Consider the following 19295-nt stretch of genomic DNA (forward strand, 5'->3'; position numbering starts at 1 on the left):
GCGCTGCCAGGTGAGGAGGGGGCACAAAGAGGACCTTTGGGGGGGGGGGGGGGTTGGGGGGGGTTGGCACCTCCCTCACCCCCCCCCTGCTGTGCCCCCAGGCCTTGCAGCACTGTCAGGACCACGTCTGGCTCTAGGGGGGGCACAGGAGCCCCCCCCAGCCCTGCCCCCTCACCCCCAGCCTCAAATAAAGCTCCAACCTTGCCCTGCCTCAGGGCAGCCTCTGCTGGGGGTGCCAGGGGTGGCACAGAGGGCAGGGAGGGCACGGGGGTGGCAGGGGGGACATGGGGGGGATGGCACAGGGCTGGCAGAGAAGACAGAGGGGTGGTGCAGGGGGTCAGGGAGGGCACAAGGGGGCACAGGGGTGGCAGGGATGGCACGGGGGCGGGCAGGGAGGGCACAGGGGTATGCCAGGGGGGCAGGGAGGGCACAGGGGGGGTCAGGGAGGGCACAGGGGTGTGCCAGGGGGCTCCTCCCCCCCAACCCTGCACTCAGAAAGGAGCAAAGGCAGAAACCAGTTACAAAAATACAGCTGGGGAGGCTTTAATGGGGGGCACAGGGGTACCCCTGGTGGCAGCTGTGTGCCCCTGGGGGTGCCCCTGGAGGGGGCAGGGGTGCCCCTAGGGTGGGTATGGGTGCTGCTAGGGTGCCCCCAGGAACAGAATGGGCACCACTGCAGGGAGCTGTGAGTGCCCTCGGTGGGGGGGGTTGTTATGGGTGCCCTGGGTGTTGCAGGGGTCCCCAAGGTGGGGCTGGGGCTGCTCCCACCAGGTCTGGGGTTGCCCCCAAGGGGAGCTATGGGTACCCCTGGGGACACTGACTGCGCCCAGGGGGGTGTGGGTACCCCCAGGGTGGAGCTGTGGGTGGCCTGGGCGCTGCAGGTGCCCCTGGAGGTGCCAAGGGTGCTCCTGGGGGGGGTTGCAGGTACCCCTGGTGGGGGCTGAGTGTGCCCAGGGACACTGGGGGTGCCCCCAAGGGAGGAACAAGCACCCCCAGGCTGGGCTCTGGGTGCCCTCTGAAGAGACTTCAGGAGTGCCCAGGGTGGCTGAGGTGCCCCCAGGGTGGCTGAGGTGCCCCCAGGGTGGCACCCCCAGCAGGGTGCCCCCAGCAGGGTGCCCCCAGGCCGCTCAGGCCCCTTGCTGGTTGGTCTCATCCTCCTCTCGTCGCTTCCAGATCTGGGGGGGCAGAGCAGGGAGGGAGGCTCAGGGGACAGCCTGGGGGGGGTGACAAATGTCCCCCCACGCCCCCAGCAGCGTCCCCAAGGCCTCACCTGGATGTAGGCCTCGGAGAGGGTAATCATCTGGGGCAGGATGTCTGTCACCTGCAGGTCCTGCAGCTCGTACCACTTGCCAGTGCCCTGCCAGGGGGGCATGGGGGGCACATGAGGAGGGCCACCCCCTCCTGTCACCCCCCCAGGGGCTGGAAAGGTGGGGGAGGGAGGGAAGAAGGGAGAGGGGGAGGGAGGAAAGAAGGGAGGGGGGAGGGAGGAAAGAAGGGAGGGGGGAAGGGAGGAAAGAAGGGAGGGGGGAAGGGAGGAAAGAAGGGGGGGAGGGAGGAAAGAAGGGAGAGGGGGGGGAGGAAAGAAGGGAGAGGGGGGGGGAGGAAAGAAGGGGGGGAGGGAGGAAAGAAGGGGGGGGAGGGAGGAAAGAAGGGGGGGGAGGGAGGGAGGAAAGAAGGGAGGGGGAGGGAGGAAAGAAGGGAGGGGGAGGGAGGGAGGAAAGAAGGGAGGGGGGAGGGTTAGGGGCAGGGCCAGGGCCGGGCAGGGCCAAGGGGGCGGAGCCGGGCGGGGGGCGGGGCCAAGGGGCAGGGCCAAGGGGGCGGAGCCGGGCGGGGGGCGGGGCCGGGGCGCTCACGTGGTGCAGGACGTGGATGCGGTAGGAGCCCTCGGCCGGCTTGCCGTCGTGCACGATGTTGGCGATCAGGTCGTAGGTGGTGTTGCTGTGCGCCGCCTGCGCCTCCTCCGCCAGGTACTCCCGCAGGTCCACGTTCCTGCGGCACGCCGCCCCTGTGGCCCGCGGCACCCGGGGTCGCCCCCCCCCCCCCCCCGGCACCCGGGGACCACCTCCCACACAGCCACCCCCCCATACAGCCGCCCCCCAGGGACCACCCCCACACCCCCCCAGGGACCGCTCCCCCCAGCACACCCCCAGGGATCACCACCCCCCACAGCCACCCCCCCCCCGCTGCCCAGCACATCCAGGGCCTCCAAACCCCCCCCCCCAACCCACCCAGGGGGCTCCAAACCCCTAACAACCACCTCCAAGCCCCTCCCAGCTGCCTCCAGCCCCCTCCCAGATGATTCCAACGCCCCCCCCCCCCCCCCCCCCGATGCCTGCAACTGAGTGCTTTCACACTTCCCAGATGCCTGCAGACCCTCCCTAGATGCCTCCAGACCCCTGCTAAACCCTTTCAAATCTGTCCCAGACCCTTTCAAACCCTCCCAAGCTGCACACAAAGCCCTCAAGGAACCTTCCAACCCTCTCCTGGACCGTCCCTAGATACCTACAAACCCTCCCTAGGCCCTTCCAAACCCCTCCTGGACCCTTTCAAACCCTCCCTAGCTGCCTACAAAGCCCTCAAGCAACCTTTCAAACCCCTTCTGGACCCTTTTAAACCCTCCTCAGATACCTACAAACTCTCTCTAGATGCCTTCCAAACCCCTCCTAGACCCTTTTAAACCCTCTTCAGGGCCTTCCCAACCCCCTCCTGGACCCTTTCAAACCCTCTTCAGGCCCTTCCAACTCTCCTGGACCCTTTCAAACCCTCTTCAGGCCCTTCCAACTCTCCTGGACCCTTTCAAACCCTCTTCAGGCCCTTCCAACCCCCTCCTAGACCCTTTCAAACCCTCTTCAGGCCCTTCCAACCCCCTCCTAGACCCTTCCAAACCCTCTTCAGGCCCTTCCAACCCCCTCCTAGACCCTTTCAAACCCTCTTCAGGCCCTTCCAACCCCCTCCTGGACCTTTCCAACCCCCTCCTGGACCCTTTCAAACCCTCTTCAGGCCCTTCCAACCCCCTCCTGGACCTTTTCAAACCCTCTTCAGGCCCTTCCAACCCTCTCCTGGACCCTTTCAAACCCTCTTCAGGCCCTTCCAACCCCCTCCTGGACCCTTCCAAACCCTCTTCAGGCCCTTCCAACCCCCTCCTGGACCCTTTCAAACCCTCTTCAGGCCCTTCCAACCCCCTCCTGGACCCTTCCAAACCCTCTTCAGGCCCTTCCAACCCCCTCCTGGACCCTTCCAAACCCTCTTCAGGCCCTTCCAACCCCCTCCTGGACCCTTTCAAACCCTCTTCAGGCCCTTCCAACCCCCTCCTGGACCCTTCCAAACCCTCTTCAGGCCCTTCCAACCCCCTCCTGGACCCTTTCAAACCCTCTTCAGGCCCTTCCAACCCCCTCCTAGACCCTTCCAAACCCTCTTCAGGCCCTTCCAACCCCCTCCTGGACCCTTTCAAACCCTCTTCAGGCCCTTCCAACCCCCTCCTAGACCCTTTCAAACCCTCTTCAGGCCCTTCCAACTCTCCTGGACCCTTTCAAACCCTCTTTAGGCCCTTCCAACCCCCTCCTAGACCCTTTCAAACCCTCTTCAGACCCTTCCAACCCCCTCCTGGACCTTTTCAAACCCTCTTCAGGCCCTTCCAACCCCCTCCTGGACCTTTTCAAACCCTCTTCAGGCCCTTCCAACCCCCTCCTAGACCCTTTCAAACCCTCTTCAGGCCCTTCCAACCCCCTCCTGGACCTTTTCAAACCCTCTTCAGGCCCTTCCAACCCCCTCCTAGACCCTTTCAAACCCTCTTCAGGCCCTTCCAACCCCCTCCTGGACCCTTTCAAACCCTCTTCAGGCCCTTCCAACCCCCTCCTGGACCTTTCCAAACCCTCTTCAGGACCTTCCAACCCCCTCCTAGACCCTTTCAAACCCTCTTCAGGCCCTTCCAACCCCCTCCTGGACCTTTTCAAACCCTCTTCAGGCCCTTCCAACCCCCTCCTGGACCCTTTCAAACCCTCTTCAGGCCCTTCCAACCCCCTCCTGGACCCTTTCAAACCCTCTTCAGGCCCTTCCAACCCTCTCCTGGACCCTTTCAAACCCTCTTCAGGCCCTTCCAACCCCCTCCTAGACCCTTTCAAATGCTCTTCAGGCCCTTCCAACCCCCTCCTAGACCCTTCCAAACCCTCTTCAGACCCTTCCAACCCCCTCCTGGACCCTTTCAAACCCTCTTCAGGCCCTTCCAACCCCCTCCTAGACCCTTTCAAAGCCTCTTCAGACCCTTCCAACCCCCTCCTGGACCCTTCCAACCCCCTCCTGGACCTTTCCAAACCCCTCCAGCTGCTGCCCAGCCCCAGGCCGGGCTGGAGGCGGCCCTGGGGGCACCCTGCACTCACGTGATGGGGAAGTTGACAATGGTTGGGTTCTTCTCCACGAAGAAGTTGTTCTTGGTGAACCTCTTGATGCAGAAGATGAGGTAGGGAGGCAGCCTGGTGAGCTGGAACCTCTTGAGGAAGTTCTCCTTGTAGGTCTTGTACTCCTTCTCGGTGGCGCCGTTGAACTTGGCCAGGATGCTGAAGAGGGGCACCTGGGGGATGATCAGCTGCTCCTTCTCATCCTTGTAGAGGGGGGCAGTGGGCAGGTCCAGGGTGAGGTACATGAAGGTGGACTCCACCATCAGCTCCTGGTACTCGCTGTTCTGCAGCAGCTGAGCCTTCTCCTCGGCCGGCTGCGGGGCACAGGGGGTTGGGGCAGCGTGAGCCTGGGGGGGGCCTCGGGGACACCACCAACTGACACAGCTCCTGCAGGTCCACAGGGGACAGGAGGTGGGCAAGGAGGTGGATCAGGAGGTGGATTTCATTCCCAGAGATCCAGAGTGACCAGGAGGTGGGCAAGGAGATGGATCAAGAGGTGGATTTCACTCCTAGAGGTCTAGAGGGGCCAGGAGGTGGGCAAGGAGGTGGGCAAGGAGGTGGGCAAGGAGGTGGGCAAGGAGGTGGGCAAGGAGGTGGGCAAGGAGGTAGATTTCACTCCTAGAGGAGCAAGAAGGTGGATCAGGAGGTGGATTTCACTCCTAGAGGTCTAGAGGGACCAGGAGGTGGGCAAGGAGGTAGATCAGGAGGTGGCTTTCATTCCCAGAGGGGCCAGGAGGTGGGCAAGGAGGTAGATCAGGAGGTGGCTTTCATTCCCAGAGGGACCAGGAGGTGGGCAAGGAGGTGGATCAGGAGGTGGCTTTCATTCCCAGAGGGACCAGGAGGTGGGCAAGGAGGTAGATCAGGAGGTGGCTTTCATTCCCAGAGGGGCCAGGAGGTGGGCAAGGAGGTAGATCAGGAGGTGGCTTTCATTCCCAGAGGGACCAGGAGGTGGGCAAGGAGGTGGATCAGGAGGTGGCTTTCATTCCCAGAGGGGCCAGGAGGTGGGCAAGGAGGTGGATCAGGAGGTGGCTTTCATTCCCAGAGGTTCAGAGTGGCCAGGAAGTTGGCAAGGAGGTGGATCAGGAGGTAGATTTCATTCCTAGAGGTCCAGAGGGGCCAGGAGGTGGATTTCATTCCCATGAGCCCTGCATCCCTACACACCTGGCTGCAGCTTCCCTTTTCTGCCCTTTTTGCCTTCTCTCCCCTCCCAGAGGGACACTCAGGCTCTTAGCTCTTGGGAGGCAGTGAGGCCTGGTGGCAGCCTTGGCTGCAACGCTGCCAACTGGGCCTGGAGATGCCTCAGTGGAGCCTGGAGCCTCCCAGCTGGGGCCTGGAGCCTCCTAATCAGGGCCTGGAGCAGCCAAGCTGAATTTTAGCTGCATGATAATGGTTTGGTCTGCAGGGCAGAGGGATTTAGGGCAGGGGCTGCAGGCCTGGGTTTGTTGGCCTGGTTTAGAAGGAGGTTTGTGCAGCTGTGGCTGAAGCAGACTCTGGGTTAAGCCCAGCCTGAGGGTTCTGCTGTATTTTGTCTGCTTTACACTCTTTGGGGTAGCTATAAACAGCCTTTTCCCTTGGGCTGATGAGCAGGGGGCGAAATCGGGCTCTAAAAATCCCCTTCCAAGCAATTAAAGCCAGAAAAGACCTCCCCCAGGGTTTGGAGAGGAGCACAGAGCCCATGGGAAGGGGAGATGGAAGCTGCTGCTCAGAGCTGCAAAGCACAGCACAGAGCAGTGCAGGAGAGCAGCTGGCAGACACAAATCCATCAAGCCAAAGCCTTCCCCAAACCTCCAAACCAGACCAACCCCCAGGAGCTCTCTGCTGCCCCACCTGGGGCTTACCACAAGCCCCCAGGGCTCTTCTGTCCAGGGCTCTGCTCAGACCCCAGAGCACACCCAGAGGCCAAGATGGCACAGGAGAAATTGGCCTGGCCTTGGAGGGCACTGCCAAGCCTGGCCAGGCCTTGGAGGGCACTGCCAAGCCTGGCCAGGCCTTGGAGGGCACTGCCAAGCCTGGCCTGGCCTTGGAGGGCACTGCCAAGCCTGGCACCATCCTCCCCCCCAGCCAGGTAAGGAAGCTGACTGCATGCAGGTAGAAGAGGGCAGAGCAGAGGGCAGAGCAGAGGGCAGAGCAGAGGGCAGAGCAGAGGGCAGAGCAGAGGGCAGAGCAGAGGGCAGAGCAGAGGGCAGAGCAGAGGGCAGAGCAGAGGGCAGAGCAGAGGGCAGAGCAGAGGGCAGAGCAGGCTTTGCTGCCAGCTGTAGCAGAGCAAGGTAAGAGAATTATGGGTGTGAAACACCACAAGACTACACTTCCTTGCCCCTCTCTCCAGCCCCTGGCCAGCTGCACTCTGTGGTTTTCCAGGGCACCAACCTCACCCCCTGGCACATTTCCATCTGAACTCCCCAATGCTTCCTCTGAGCCTTTCCCCTTTGCTCCTCTGGAAGAGCTGACAGAGGAAATCTGTCTCCCTCTAAGCCAAGGCAGGGATTCAGAGAAGGGGTTCTGCAGCCCCCCCACCCCCCAGGCCAGCACCCACCAGGTCTGGGTGAGGCAGCTTCTTGGTGAAGATTCGCATGGAGCCCTGGAAGACGTCGGTGACGATGGCTGTGGGGGCAGCAAAAGCTCAGGGGGGAGGACACAAGGGTGACCCAAGTAGCACCCAAAAGGGTGTCCCAAGGCAGGAAGGAGCCTTCCTGGCTCTCTCCCTCCCTCTTTCTCCTTACTCTTCTTCTTCTTCTTGGTGCCACCCAGGGCCGAGTGCAGCGCGTTGAGGAACCAGGAGAGAAAATCCACTCCGTCCCCTGGCGAGCGGAGGGGAGGATGAGGACCAAGCTGGCCTGGGTCCCACCAGCAGCACCAGCCCAGGCTCCCCCTCACCTTGTTTGGTGATCTGGAAGTTCTTCTTGCTGCAGAGGACCACAGCCTGCAGCATCTCGTGGGGTGAGACGTGGGCCTTGAAGTTCCTGGGGTTCCAGAGCTTCCTCATGAGCTCCCCGAAGCGCTGCACCAGCAGGAACATGATGTCCCCAGGCGGCCTCTGGATGCTCTTGTAGTTGTCCTCCTCCAAGAAGTAGTTCCTCAGAGGTGGCACGTTGGAGAGAGCCTGAGGAAGCAGCAAGGAAGGGACATCCCCACCGGCCCCGGAGCCGGGAGGGGAGGGAGGAGGCTGCGGGAGCCAGGCAGGCTGTGCCCGGCCGAGGGCGCCACCTGCAGCACGGCGTTGGCATAGTCGTTGGCTTTGATGTTGTTGAGCCCCACGATGCCAGGCAGGTAGGTGGTGCCATCATAGGCACGGGACAGCTTGGCCTGCTTGTCCAAGTTGGCAATCTGCTGCGTGGTGAAGGTAGGCTTGAGGACATACTGTGGAGAGGAAGGGCAGCGGGTCCACCAGGGGCAGCTCCTCAGCTGCAGCAGCCTGGCACCTGCAGGGAGTCTGCAGACACCAAGCTGGGCATGGCACTGGTCTGCCTGGGGCTGGGAGGGATCTGCAGAGGGCAGGGAGGGATCTGCAGAGGGTCCTGGCCAGGCTGGAGCCATGGCTAAGGCCAAGGGCTGGGTCTCGACCTTGGGTCACAACAACCCCAGCAAGGCTCCAGGCTGGGGGCAGAGTGGCTGCAAAGTGCCCAGCAGGAAAGGCCCTGGGGGTGCTGGGTGCCAGCAGCTGGAGAGGAGCCAGGGAGTGCCCAGCTGGGCAAGGAGGGCAGCAGCAGCCTGGCCTGGAGCAGCAGTGCTGTGGGCAGCAGGAGCAGGGCAGGGACTGTGCCCCTGGGCTGGGCACTGGGGAGGCCACAGCTGGAATCCTGGGCTCAGGGTTGGGCTCTGACTGCCAGAAGGACTTGGAGGGCTGGAGCAGGGCCAGAGAAGGGCAACAGAGCTGGGGAAGGGTCTGGAGAGCAGGGCTGGGGAGGAGCAGCTGAGGCAGCTGGGGGGGTTGAGGCTGGAGCAGAGGAGGCTGAGGGAGAGCTCATTGCTCTCTGCAGCTCCTGAGAGGAGGCTGGAGCCAGGTGGGGGTTGGGCTCTGCTCCCTAGGAACAAGTGATGGGAGGAGAGGCAATGGCCTCAGGCTGCCCCAGGGGAGGCTCAGGTTGGCCATGAGGAACAATTTCCTCCTGGGAAGGTTTGCCCAGGCCTGGCCCAGGCTGCCCAGGGCAGTGGTGCAGTCCCCAGCCCTGGAGGGGCTCCAGAGCTGTGAAGCTGTGGTGCTGAGGGCCATGGGATGGGATGGGGTTCATTGGGCTGCTGTGGCAGCAGAGGAGAGGCTGTGGCAGGTCTGGGGGGCGGGCAGGAGGCACCCCCCGGGGGCTGACCGTGATGTCCTCCAGCGAGGAGTCGATGATCTCGTAGTTGTCGGGCAGGCAGTAGAACTTGAGGGTGTGGAGGTTGAGGAACACGTGGTGGCTGCACTGCACGCTGTGGATGTAGGCGTGGGAGCGCAGCCCCCGCCCTGCCCCCGCCCCAGGCGTCAGCGCGGCCGGGGGGCGTGGCGGGGGCGTGGCGGGGGTGGGGCTCTGGGGCTCCCAAAGGAGGCAGCAGGGACAGGGAAGGCAGGAGGTGTAGATGGGACGCGAGGCAGAGCTCTCCCCTGCCTGCAGCTGCTCCTGCACAGCCCAGCGGGGCCTGGGTGGGCCCCAGCAGCGCCCCAGCCCCTCCCTCAACACCACCCCAGCCCCACCCCCAACAGCACCCCAGCCCCACCCCCAACAGCACCCCAGCCCCACCCCAGCCCCTCCCTCAACACCACCCCAGCCCCACCCCCAACAGCACTCCAGCCCTACCCCAGCCCCTCCCTCAACAGCACCTCAGCCCCACCCCCAACAGCACCCCAGCCCCACCCCCAACAGCACCCCAGCCCCACCCCCAACAGCACCCCAGCCCCAACAGCACCCCAGCCCCACCCCCAACAGCACTCCAGCCCCACCCCAGCCCCTCCCTCAATAGCACTCCAGCCCCACCCCCAACAGCACCCCAGCCCCACCCCCAACAGCACTCCAGCCCCACCCCCAACAGCACTCCAGCCCCACCCCAGCCCCTCCCTCAACAGCACCCCAACCCCTGGGTGGCATCCCCATGTGTACTCCAGTAGCACCCCAACCCCCAGGTGGTGTCCCCCATGCCTCCCCAAGCAGCACCCCAGCCCCACCCAAGCAGCACCCCAGCCCCTGGGTGGTGTCTCCCATGCCTCCCCCAGCAGCACCCCAGCCCCACCCAAGCAGCACCCCAGCCCCTGGGTGGTGTCCCCCATGCCTCCCCCAGCAGCACCCCAGCCCCACCCAAGCAGCACCCCAACCCCTGGGTGGTATCCCCCATGCCTCCCCCAGCAGCATCCCAACCCCTGGGAGCTGTTCCCCAGCAGCACCTCCTAGACAGCCCTCCTGGGGCCCCAGGCAGCACCCTGCTCCCCCTGGGTGCCCACTGTGTCCCCGCTGGGTGCTGTGCCCTCCTAGGTGCCCCCTGGCCTCTAAATGTTCTTTGTGCCCTCCTGGGTGCCCCCTGCTCACTGGGTGCTGCTTGAGCCTCTCCTGGCTGCAACCTGGGTGTCCCCCCTGTGTCACCATGGTCCCTGGGAGTCCCCTGCCAGGCTGGCACCCACTTCTGGCCCATGGCAGGGGTAACATCTCTGCCCCCTCCAGCAGCCCCCCCAGTTCCTGGCTGTCCTCCCAATGCTCAGCCCTATCCTTGTCTGCTACACATGTGGTGTGCCCTGGGGTGTCCCCATGGCTGTCCCCCCAGCAGCACTCTGCTTCTCAGAGAGATCCCCCAGCAGTCCCCCAGCCCTGGGTGCTCCCCCTGCACCCCCAGCAGCCCCCCAGCCCTGGGTGTCCCCTGTGCACCCCCAGCAGCCCCCCAGCCCTGGGTGCTCCCCATGCACCCTCAGCAGCCCCCCAGCCCTGGGTGTCCCCTGTGCACCCCCAGCTCCCCCCAGCCCTGGGTGTCCCCTGTGCACCCCCAGCAGCCTCCCAGCCCTGGGTGTCCCCTGTGTACCCCCAGCAGCCCCCTAGCTCTGGGTGTCCCTTGTGCACCCCAGCAGCCCCCTAGCTCTGGGTGCTCCCCTGTGCACCCCCAGCAGCCCCCTAGCTCTGGGTGCTCCCCCTGCACCCCCAGCTCCCCCCAGCCCTGGGTGCTCCCCCTGCACCCCCAGCAGCCCCCCAAGGCCCGGGGGGGCTCACCCTGGAAGTACTTGCCGCAGACCAGGCAGGCGTAGACGTTGATGTGGGACAGGGAGATGGAGCACAGCTTCTCAAAGTCGAAGTCCAGGACACTCCTGGGGGCGGGGGGGGGAGGAAAGAACAGAGCTGTGGCAGCCCCCAGGACCGCGGGGGGAATACCCCAAAGCCCCCCCCGTGTCCCCCCCAGCCCAGCTCACTTGTTGATGGTGTCCAGGTAGGGGCAGTGGCGACTCCGCTGGTCCTCGGGGTCGAAGCGGCCGTAGCGCACTGGGGGGCGAGGGGGAGGGCGTTAGCGAGAGGGGGGCGTGTGGGGGGCGTTCATTAAGGGGGGGTCATTAAGGGAGCAGGTGGTTTAATGAAGTTGGGGATCATTAACACCTCGAGAGTCATTAGTGAGGTGCACTCAGTCCTGGCTGATCGAGAGGGGGTTGTTAGCACGGGGGGGCCTTAATTACCACAGATCGCTAATGAAGGAGGGGCAGGGGACCTCGCTAGCACCGGGGGGGGGGATGTCTCCCGTCAGAGACACAGCAAATACCGTCCCCCGTTAAGCCTCACCGGGGGGCCCCCTCCGGTGCCTCCCTCCCTCCGCAGACTTCAGCCCCGGTGCCGCGCCTCCGCGCTAACTCCTCCCTACACCCGGTGGCACCGGAGTCCCCCGGCAGCCCCCCTCTACCCCATCCTACCACGTCCACGCTTCCCACCCCGCTGTCCCCTCCCCCCAGCACCCCGGAGGCCGCCCGGTGTCCCCCTCCCATAGTGTCCCCGGCACCCGGTGCCCCCCGTTCCCCGCACTCCCGGTGCTCACCGGCAGGCTCTGGCTCCGGGTCGGAGTCTCCATCAGGCTCCCGTTCACGCTTGACCCGCACCGGGCCGCTTACAGCGACGGGACGCTCCCAGGCCCCGCTCCCGGTACCCGGCTCCCGCTTGATGCGAGCGGGATCCACCGGCAGCGCCAGGCCGCTGTCCGCCGCCTCCCGCCGCCCGCGCTCGCGCTCCCCCTCCCGCCGCCCGCGGGACCGCTCCGCATCCCCTTCGTGGCGGCTGCGCGAGGAGCCCCGCGACGAGGAGGAGGAGGAGGAGGCGGCGCTGCCGCCGCCGGTGCCCCGCGGGGCCGCCCGCGCCTCCCGGTCCCGCTTCCCGCGGCTCGCCATGGCCGCCGCGCGCCGGCGCGAGAACGGGGCGTGGCCAGAGGCGCGCCGCAGCCGCTGCGCACGCGCCGGGGGGCGGGCCGGGGTCTCCGTACGCGCAGACGAGTAACGGACTCTGCGCACGCGCCGCGGCACGGCCGGCAGCGGGCCCGGGCGGTTTGACTACCGCGCTTGCGCACAACGGCCCGGGCCGGCTCCGCCCTTTGTGCGCCTGCGCGGTGGAGCGCCCCCTGGCGCCGCCGCCCTGCAGCCGCCGCGGGGCTTTTAAAGGGGCCGCGGTACCGGTACCGCTACCGGCCCCTCGGCCCCGCCCGCGACCCTCTCCTTAAGGCTTCTCCCGGCGATGGAGGCGGCTGTGGGCTGGCGCTGCCGGCCGGGCGGGCGGCTGGACATGAGCCACGGCTTCGTGCGGCACATCCGGCACAACCAGATCGCCAGGTACCGGCACCGGCCCCGGCGGGGCCTGGGCGCTCCCTGTGCCGTCCCTGGCTCCTCTCCGCTCACGTCTCCGGTTGCCCCCTCAGGGACGCCTACGAGCGGGCCGTGCGGCAGGCGCGGGGGCGGGCGCGGGGCCGGCTCACGCCCACCCCGCCCCGGCCCCGCCGCCCCGATCAGCAGGTGTACCGGCCCCGGCCGCACGGTGAGCACCGGCCCGCGCGGGGGGCGCCGGGGGGCGCCCAGCTGATGGTGTGGGGCAGGAGAGGGCTCTCGAGGAGCACCCAGGGGTGCGGCCTGGTGGGGGGGGCAGCCAAGAGGGGAATGAATGAGGAGGGGGCGCCTGAGGGTGGGGGAGGGCCGATTGGGCACCCCTGGGTGCATTGGGACATGAAGGGCACCCAAGGGTGAGGATCTCAGCGTGAACCGGGAAGTGAGGGGGAACCCCTGGGTGGGGTTTTGGGGGAGGGAATAGCCTGGCCTGGGGCACCCATGGGGGTGATAAATGAGGAGGGGGCACCTAAGGGTGGGGGAGGGGTAATCGGGCATCCCTGGGTGCGTTGGGGCATGAGGGGCACCCAAGGGTGGGCCAGAGGGTGTGGTGGCACCCGAGGGTGGGGATGTCAGGGTGGGCTGGGGCTTGAGGGAGTACCTGGGAGTAGAGGAAGGACTTGGGGTACCTCTGGGTGGGCTTGGGGCATGAGGAAGCACCCAAGGGGGTGATGGGGGCACCCCTGGGGGGCCTCGAGTGGGGCACCTTAGGGTGGGAAGGAAGCTGAGGGGACCCCCAGAGGAGCTGGGACATGGTGGGGGCAGCCTGGGTTGGGACACCCAAGGGTGAGCAAGGGGTAGAAAGAGACCCCCCCGGGGGGGCAGGGGTAGGGGGGGAGCACCCAAGGTGTGCCCTGGCTCCCCCCTGAGGGTGCAGGTGCCACAGGCGGCTCGGGGCGGGACACCAGCCCCGGGTCCCCCCCCGGCGACCCCCGCGGGCCGAGGCTCTTCTGCCTGGAGTACGAAGGGGACGACGGCTGCGTGACCTCCGTCGTCGTGCACCAGGTGGGCACCGGGCACCGGGCCTGGCCGTGCCAGCTGCCCTGGCATGAAGGGGAAGGATGGGGGATGCCCCGTGGGGCAGTGGGGTGCAGTGGGTGCTATGTGGGTGCCAGTTTCCTTGGGGTGAAGTGGGAGGATGGGGGATGCCCCACGGGCCCAGGGGCGCAGCAGGTGCCAGGTGGGTGCCAGCTCCCTTGGGGTGAAGCGGAAGGATGGGGGACACCCCGGGAGGGCGGGGTGTGCCGGGGGGTGGGGCAGGGCGGGGTGTGCCGGGGGGGGGGCAGGGCGGGGTGTGCCGGGGGGGGGGGGCCGGGCGGGGTGTGCCGGGGGGGGGGCAGGGCGGGGTGTGCCGGGGGGGCTGGGCGGGGTGTGCCGGGGGGGCAGAGCGGGGTGCGTGGGGGGGGGCAGGGCTGGGTGTGCCGGGGGGGGTGGCAGGGCAGGGTGTGCCGGGGGGGGGGGGCAGGGCGGGGTGTGCCAGGGGGGAAGGCAGGGCAGGGTGTGCCGGGGGGGGGGGGCAGGGCGGGGTGTGCCAGGGGGGAAGGCAGGGCAGGGTGTGCCGGGGGGGGGGGGCAGGGCGGGGTGTGCCGGGGGGGGGCAGGGCGGGGTGCGCCGGGGGGGGCAGGGCTGGGTGTGCCGGGGGGGGCGGCAGGGCGGGGTGTGCCGGGGGGGGGCAGGGCGGGGTGTGCCGGGGGGGGGCAGGGCGGGGTGTGCCGGGGGTGCAGGGCGGGGTGTGCCAGGGGGGGCGGCAGGGCGGGGTGTGCCAGGGGGGGCGGCAGGGCGGGGTGTGCTGGGGAGGGGCAGGGCGGGGTGTGCCGTGGGCAGGGCGGGGTGTGCCGGGGGGGGGGGCAGGGCGGGGTGTGCCGGGGGGGCAGAGCGGGGTGTGCCGGGGGGGCAGGGCGGGGTGTGCCGGGGGGGGCGGCAGGGCGGGGTGTGCTGGGGGGGGGGGCAGGGCGGGGTGTGCCGGGGGGGCAGGGCAGGGTGTGCCGGGGGGGCAGAGCAGGGTGTGCTGGGGGGGGGGCGGCAGGGCGGGGTGTGCGGGGGGGCGGGGCAGGGCGGGGTGTGCCAGGGGGGGCGGCAGGGCAGGGTGTGCCGGGGGGGCAGGGCGGGGTGCGCCGGGGGGGGGCAGGGCTGGGTGTGCCGGGGGGGGGCGGCAGGGCGGGGTGTGCCGGGGGGGGGCAGGGCTGGGTGTGCCGGGGGGAGGGGCAGGGCGGGGTGCCCCGTGGGCAGGGGGCGCCCGCGGGGCACGGCTGCTGACAGGCTGCCGCAGGGGGACAGCGCCGAGGAGGTCACCCGCAGGGTGTGCGCCCGCAGCCCGCTGGAGCCCGCCCTGCGCCGCGCCCTGTGCCAGAGGGTGCAGGATGAGCTCAGCAAGCGCCGGGGCACGGGCTGAGCCCGCTGCCGCCCCGCCGGGCACCGCTGCCCGCCGTGCCCACCGACAATAAAGGTGCTGCAAGGTGCCGCCGCCTGCCGCCGCCGGGGGAGCCCGAGGCCCGGGGGAGGGAGCGGTGGCATCCGGGCGCCGCTGTGCCGGGCTGCTGGCTGGGTGCCAAAGTGTGCCGGGTGCCCTCTGTGCCCTTCCTGGGTGCTGTGGTGTGCCCACGTGCCCCCAGCTCTGGCAGGGCCCCGCTCTGGGCTGGTGACCGCTTGGGGCCCGGAGTCGGTGTCCCCAGCGTGGCTCTTTCGTCCCCACCCCATCAAACCCCTTAGAGCCTTCTGGTGGCCCCAGAGCTCCCCCATGTACCTCCTGGGGGCTCCAAACCACCCCCAGGCCCCTCCTGGAGGAGCCACCACTCTCAGGAACCCCCTGAGATACCTCCTGGCGACCCAAAACCTCCTTCTGGTGGGCCAGGAACCCCCTTGAGATACCTTCTGGTGCCCACCAAAGCTCCTTTAGTTATCCCCTGGTGGCCCCAAGCCCCTCCTTCGGTACCTGCTGGAGGTGCCACTACTCAGGAAGCCTCTTTAGATACCTTCTGGTGACCCCAACCCCCCTCAGATACACCCTGGTGGCTCCAAACCACCCCCATGCTCCTCCTCAGATACCTCCTGGAGGAGCCACCACTCTCAGGAACCCCCTGAGATACCTCCTGGTGACCCAAAACCTCCCTCTGGTGGGCCAGGAACCCCCTTGGGATACCTTCTGGTGCCCACCAAAGCTCCTTTAGCTATCCCCTGGTGGCCCAACCCCCCCTTAGATACCTCCTGGAGGAGCCACCACTCCCAGGAACCCCCTTTAGATACCTTCTGGTGACCCCAAAAGCTCTCTCAGATAGCTCCTGGGGCTTGTTTATTGTAGGGTCTGCTCAAAGCTGCTGCTGCTGCTGGTTTGTTATTGCAGGGTGACCCCAAAACAGGTCCTGGTCCCTATTTCCTGTGGGGTCTCCCCCAAACAGCTCCTGGTGGTCTCTTGTAGGGTCTCCCATGGAAGCATCTCGATGTTCTGGTCAGGGAGGGGCTCCTCAAAACAAGTCCTGGTCCTTATTTATTGTGGGGTCTCCCCCAAACAGCTCCTGATGAGTTCTAGTAGGGTCTCCCCTGGGACCATCTCACTGCTCTCTTACTGCAGGGTCTCCCCCAAACAGGTCCTGGTCCCCATTTCCTGGGGGGTCTCCTGATGAGGAGGTCCTCAAAGCAGGTCCTGATGAGTTGTCCTGGCAGGGTCTCCTTGGAGCACCTCCTGGGGCTGCTTTCCTGCAGGGTCTTCCCAAAGCTGCTGCTGGTTTGTTAATGTAGGGTCTCCCCCAAACAAGTCCTGGTCCCTGTTTACGTTGGGGTCTCCCCCAAACAAGTCCTGGTCCCTGTTTATGTTGGGGTCTCCCCCAAACAAGTCCTGGTCCCTGTTTATGTTGGGGTCTCCCCCAAACAAGTCCTGGTCCCTGTTTATGTTGGGGTCTCCCCCAACAGGTCCTGGTCCCTGTTTATGTTGGGGTCTCCCCCAGTCAAGTCCTGCTCCCCCTTTCCTGTGGGGTCTCCCCCAGACAGGTCCTGGTCCCCATTTCCCACGGGGTCTCCGCTGGCTCAGTGCCCTCCAGGCGTTGTGGCAGGGGTGGCAGTGCCAGGGGCAGGGGCTGGCCGGGACAGCCCCAGTGCCAGCACCAGCACCAGGAGGAGGATGAGGAGGAGGACGGCAGCGAGGCCGAAGGCCACCAAACGCCAGCGCCGGTGTGCCCTGCGCTGCTGCCGCGCCAGCGCCCGCGTGCTGCGGGTGAAGCTCTGGCCCTAGGGCACAGGGAGGGGCTGGGGTGGGCACACAGCACAGGGGGCAGCCTCTGCTTGTGCCACCTGTCCCTGCAGTGTGCCACTCCCCCTCCCTCCCCCAGGGCTGTACATCCCCAGAGGTGCCCATGAGTGCCCACCCAGGGCTCTACATCCCCATAGGTGCCCATGAGTGCCCATGCAGGGCTCTACATCCCCATAGGTGCCCATGAGTGCCCACCCAGGGCTCTACATCCCCAGAGGTGCCCATGAGTGCCCACCCAGAGCTTTACATCCCCAGAGGTGCCCATGAGTGCCCACCCAGAGCTCTACATCCCGATAGGTGCCCATGAGTGCCCACCCAGAGCTTTACATCCCCATAGGTGCCCATGAGTGCCCACCCAGAGCTTTACATCCCCAGAGGTGCCCATGAGTGCCCACCCAGAGCTCTACATCCCCATAGGTGCCCATGAGTGCCCACCCAGAGCTTTACATCCCCAGAGGTGCCCATGAGTGCCCACCCAGAGCTCTACATCCCCATAGGTGCCCATGAGTGCCCACCCAGAGCTTTACATCCCCAGAGGTGCCCATGAGTGCCCACCCAGAGCTCTACATCCCCATAGGTGCCCATGAGTGCCCACCCAGAGCTTTACATCCCCAGAGGTGCCCATGAGTGCTCCCCTTGGGGCTATGCATCCCTAGAGGTGCCCATGAGTGCCCTCCCTTGGGGCTGTACATCTCCACAGGTACCCAGGTGTGCCCAGCTCAGAGCTATACATCCCTAGAGGTGCCCATGAGTGCCCACCCAGGGCTTTACATCCCCAGAGGTGCCCATGAGTGCCCACCCAGAGCTATACATCCCTAGAAGTGCCCATGAGTGCCCACCCTGGAGGTATACATCCCTAGAGGTGCCCAGGAGTGCCCACCCAGGGCTATCCATCACTGTAGTTGCCCAGGAGTGCCCCCCCACACACACCCCCCGGGCTATACATCCCCATAGGTGCCCAAGAGTGCCCCCTCTGGAGTTGTGCCCTCCCCCACGGGCTCTAGGTGTCTGTGGGTGCTCCCCTGGGTGCCTGTGGTGCCCACCATGGCACGCAGCTCCTGTGCCCGGTCGTCCAGCTCTGCCAGCCGCCCCTCCCTCTCCAGGGCCCGTGCCAGGTTCTTCTGCATCAGCTCCGTCACCTCCTCTGCCTGGCGCTGGCACTGCGCCAGCCCCGCCTGGGCACGGCCACCGGTGAGGGCACCGCGGGGACAGGGCACGGGGACGGCGGGTGGGGAAGCAGGGGGCATGGGCACAGCAGGACAGCAGGCAACAGGGACAGAGGGACTGAGGGACCTTGGGGACGGAGGGACACGGGGACAGAGGGACACAGGGACAGAGGGACACACCTGGGCCATAGGGACTGAGGGACACGGGGACTGAGGGACACACCTGGGCCATGGGGACTGAGGGACAGGGGGACAGAGGGACTGAGGGACACACCTGGGCCATGGGGACTGAGGGACACACCTGGGCCATGGGGACTGAGGGACAGGGGGACAGAGGGACACAGGGACAGAGGGACACACCTGGGCCATAGGGACTGAGGGACAGGGGGACAGAGGGACACACCTGGGCCATGGGGACTGAGGGACAGGGGGACAGAGGGACACGGGACACAGGCAGGACCTTGGGGACAGGAGCAGGTGGGGCACACAGGGAGATCAGAGCCCCGAGGGAACCGTGGGGATGGGGAGTGGGGCCCGAGGGGACATGGGGACAGCGAGGATCGGGACAGTGGGCACAAGGGGACCCTGGGGACAGATGGACACAGCCAGAGGGGCGTGGGGCCCAAGGGGACATGGGGACAGCAGAGCCTGGGGCTTAGGGATACAAGGAGACCTTGGTGGCACAGGTGGCACAGGGCCTGTGGGGACACGGGGACAAGAGACCCCCTGGGAAGGAGCACTGTGGGGAAGGGGCACCACGGGGACACTGGCACCGCGAGGAGGGGGCACATGGGGACAGGGGCACCAAAGGGACAGGGCAGGTAACGACCTTGGGGACAGGACAGAGGGCACCCAGGGTGGGGTCAGGGCACCCGAGGGTGGCCCGGCTGTGGCACGGGGGTGCGGACGGCCGCCGAGGGGCGTGCGGGGGCAGGGAGGGGACCGCCGCCGCCACGCAGGGACAGGGCGACACGGAACGGCTCCCCCGGACCCCCCGGCCCGGGCCCGCGCCCCTCCCGCCAGCAGAAAGAGCCCCGCGGCGTGGCACCGGCGCCGGGGGTTGTCCCTGACCCCCGGGAGGCTGCGGGGGGTCCCCGAGACCCGGGCGGTCCTGCGTGTCCCGCCCAGCCCCGGGAACCGAAAGCGAAAGCGCTGGCGCTTACCATGGTGCTGGGGGTCGGTGCTCGGCGAGTGCCGGGGATCGGTCCCCGGTGGGCACCGCTACCGGAGCGCCTGTCGCCGTCCCCTCTGCTCCCGTCCGGTCCCGCCCCGGGCCCCAGCGGCCACCCCCGGCGGGAGGTACCGTGACCGGCAGCTGCGTGTCCCTTCCCCGGGGGCATTGGCCCCGGGAGCCTGCAGGTCCCCGCAGGGCGCTCCCGGTCCCGCAGCTCCGGCGCCCCGCAGGCCCCTGGCCGTGGGGTCCCCCAACCCCCCCGATGCCACCCGGTCCCCTACAGCCCCCAGAGGTGGGGGGAGCCCCCCGACCCCCTCCCCATGTCCCCAACCCCCCCTCAAATGCGCCCCTGGGACCCCCCGAGTCCCTTACCCCCCTCCCCCAGCCCAGACACGGGGCTCACACCTGGGTCCCCCGGGACCCCCTTCCCCCTCCCCAGCTGTACCCAGCGCCCCCCATGTACCTAAAGCACCCCACACGTGGGTGTGTCCCCCCAGGGACCCCCTATGTTGCTGGG

General features: G+C 67.2%; 3 protein-coding genes across 3 annotated transcripts; 1 reads left to right on the forward strand and 2 right to left on the reverse strand.

Moving 5' to 3' along the window:
* Positions 1-1098: 1098 nt before the first annotated feature.
* USP39 (ubiquitin specific peptidase 39) lies at positions 1099-11712 on the reverse strand. The gene is made up of 12 exons (XM_054175069.1): positions 11367-11712; positions 10756-10825; positions 10559-10653; positions 8699-8835; positions 7599-7751; positions 7269-7494; positions 7115-7192; positions 6928-6995; positions 4377-4708; positions 1854-1989; positions 1271-1357; positions 1099-1175 (listed from the first exon to the last, which is right to left on the reverse strand). The coding sequence occupies exons 1-12, from the start codon at positions 11710-11712 to the stop codon at positions 1128-1130; spliced, it is 1776 nt and encodes a 591-aa protein (XP_054031044.1). The 3' UTR covers positions 1099-1127.
* Positions 11713-12039: 327 nt separating this feature from the next.
* Positions 12040-14587, forward strand: C31H2orf68 (chromosome 31 C2orf68 homolog). The gene is made up of 4 exons (XM_054175064.1): positions 12040-12147; positions 12234-12349; positions 13073-13200; positions 14465-14587. Exons 1-4 carry the CDS (start codon positions 12053-12055, stop codon positions 14585-14587), a joined length of 462 nt encoding a protein of 153 aa, XP_054031039.1. The 5' UTR covers positions 12040-12052.
* Positions 14588-16148: 1561 nt separating this feature from the next.
* On the reverse strand, positions 16149-18963 carry LOC128898744 (vesicle-associated membrane protein 5-like). The gene is made up of 3 exons (XM_054175062.1): positions 18768-18963; positions 17482-17613; positions 16149-16416 (listed from the first exon to the last, which is right to left on the reverse strand). The coding sequence occupies exons 1-3, from the start codon at positions 18942-18944 to the stop codon at positions 16216-16218; spliced, it is 510 nt and encodes a 169-aa protein (XP_054031037.1). The 5' UTR covers positions 18945-18963; the 3' UTR covers positions 16149-16215.
* Positions 18964-19295: the final 332 nt, after the last annotated feature.

Source organism: Dryobates pubescens, chromosome 31 (genome assembly GCF_014839835.1).
Source record: "Dryobates pubescens isolate bDryPub1 chromosome 31, bDryPub1.pri, whole genome shotgun sequence".
NCBI classification, from domain to species: Eukaryota; Metazoa; Chordata; class Aves; order Piciformes; family Picidae; genus Dryobates; species Dryobates pubescens.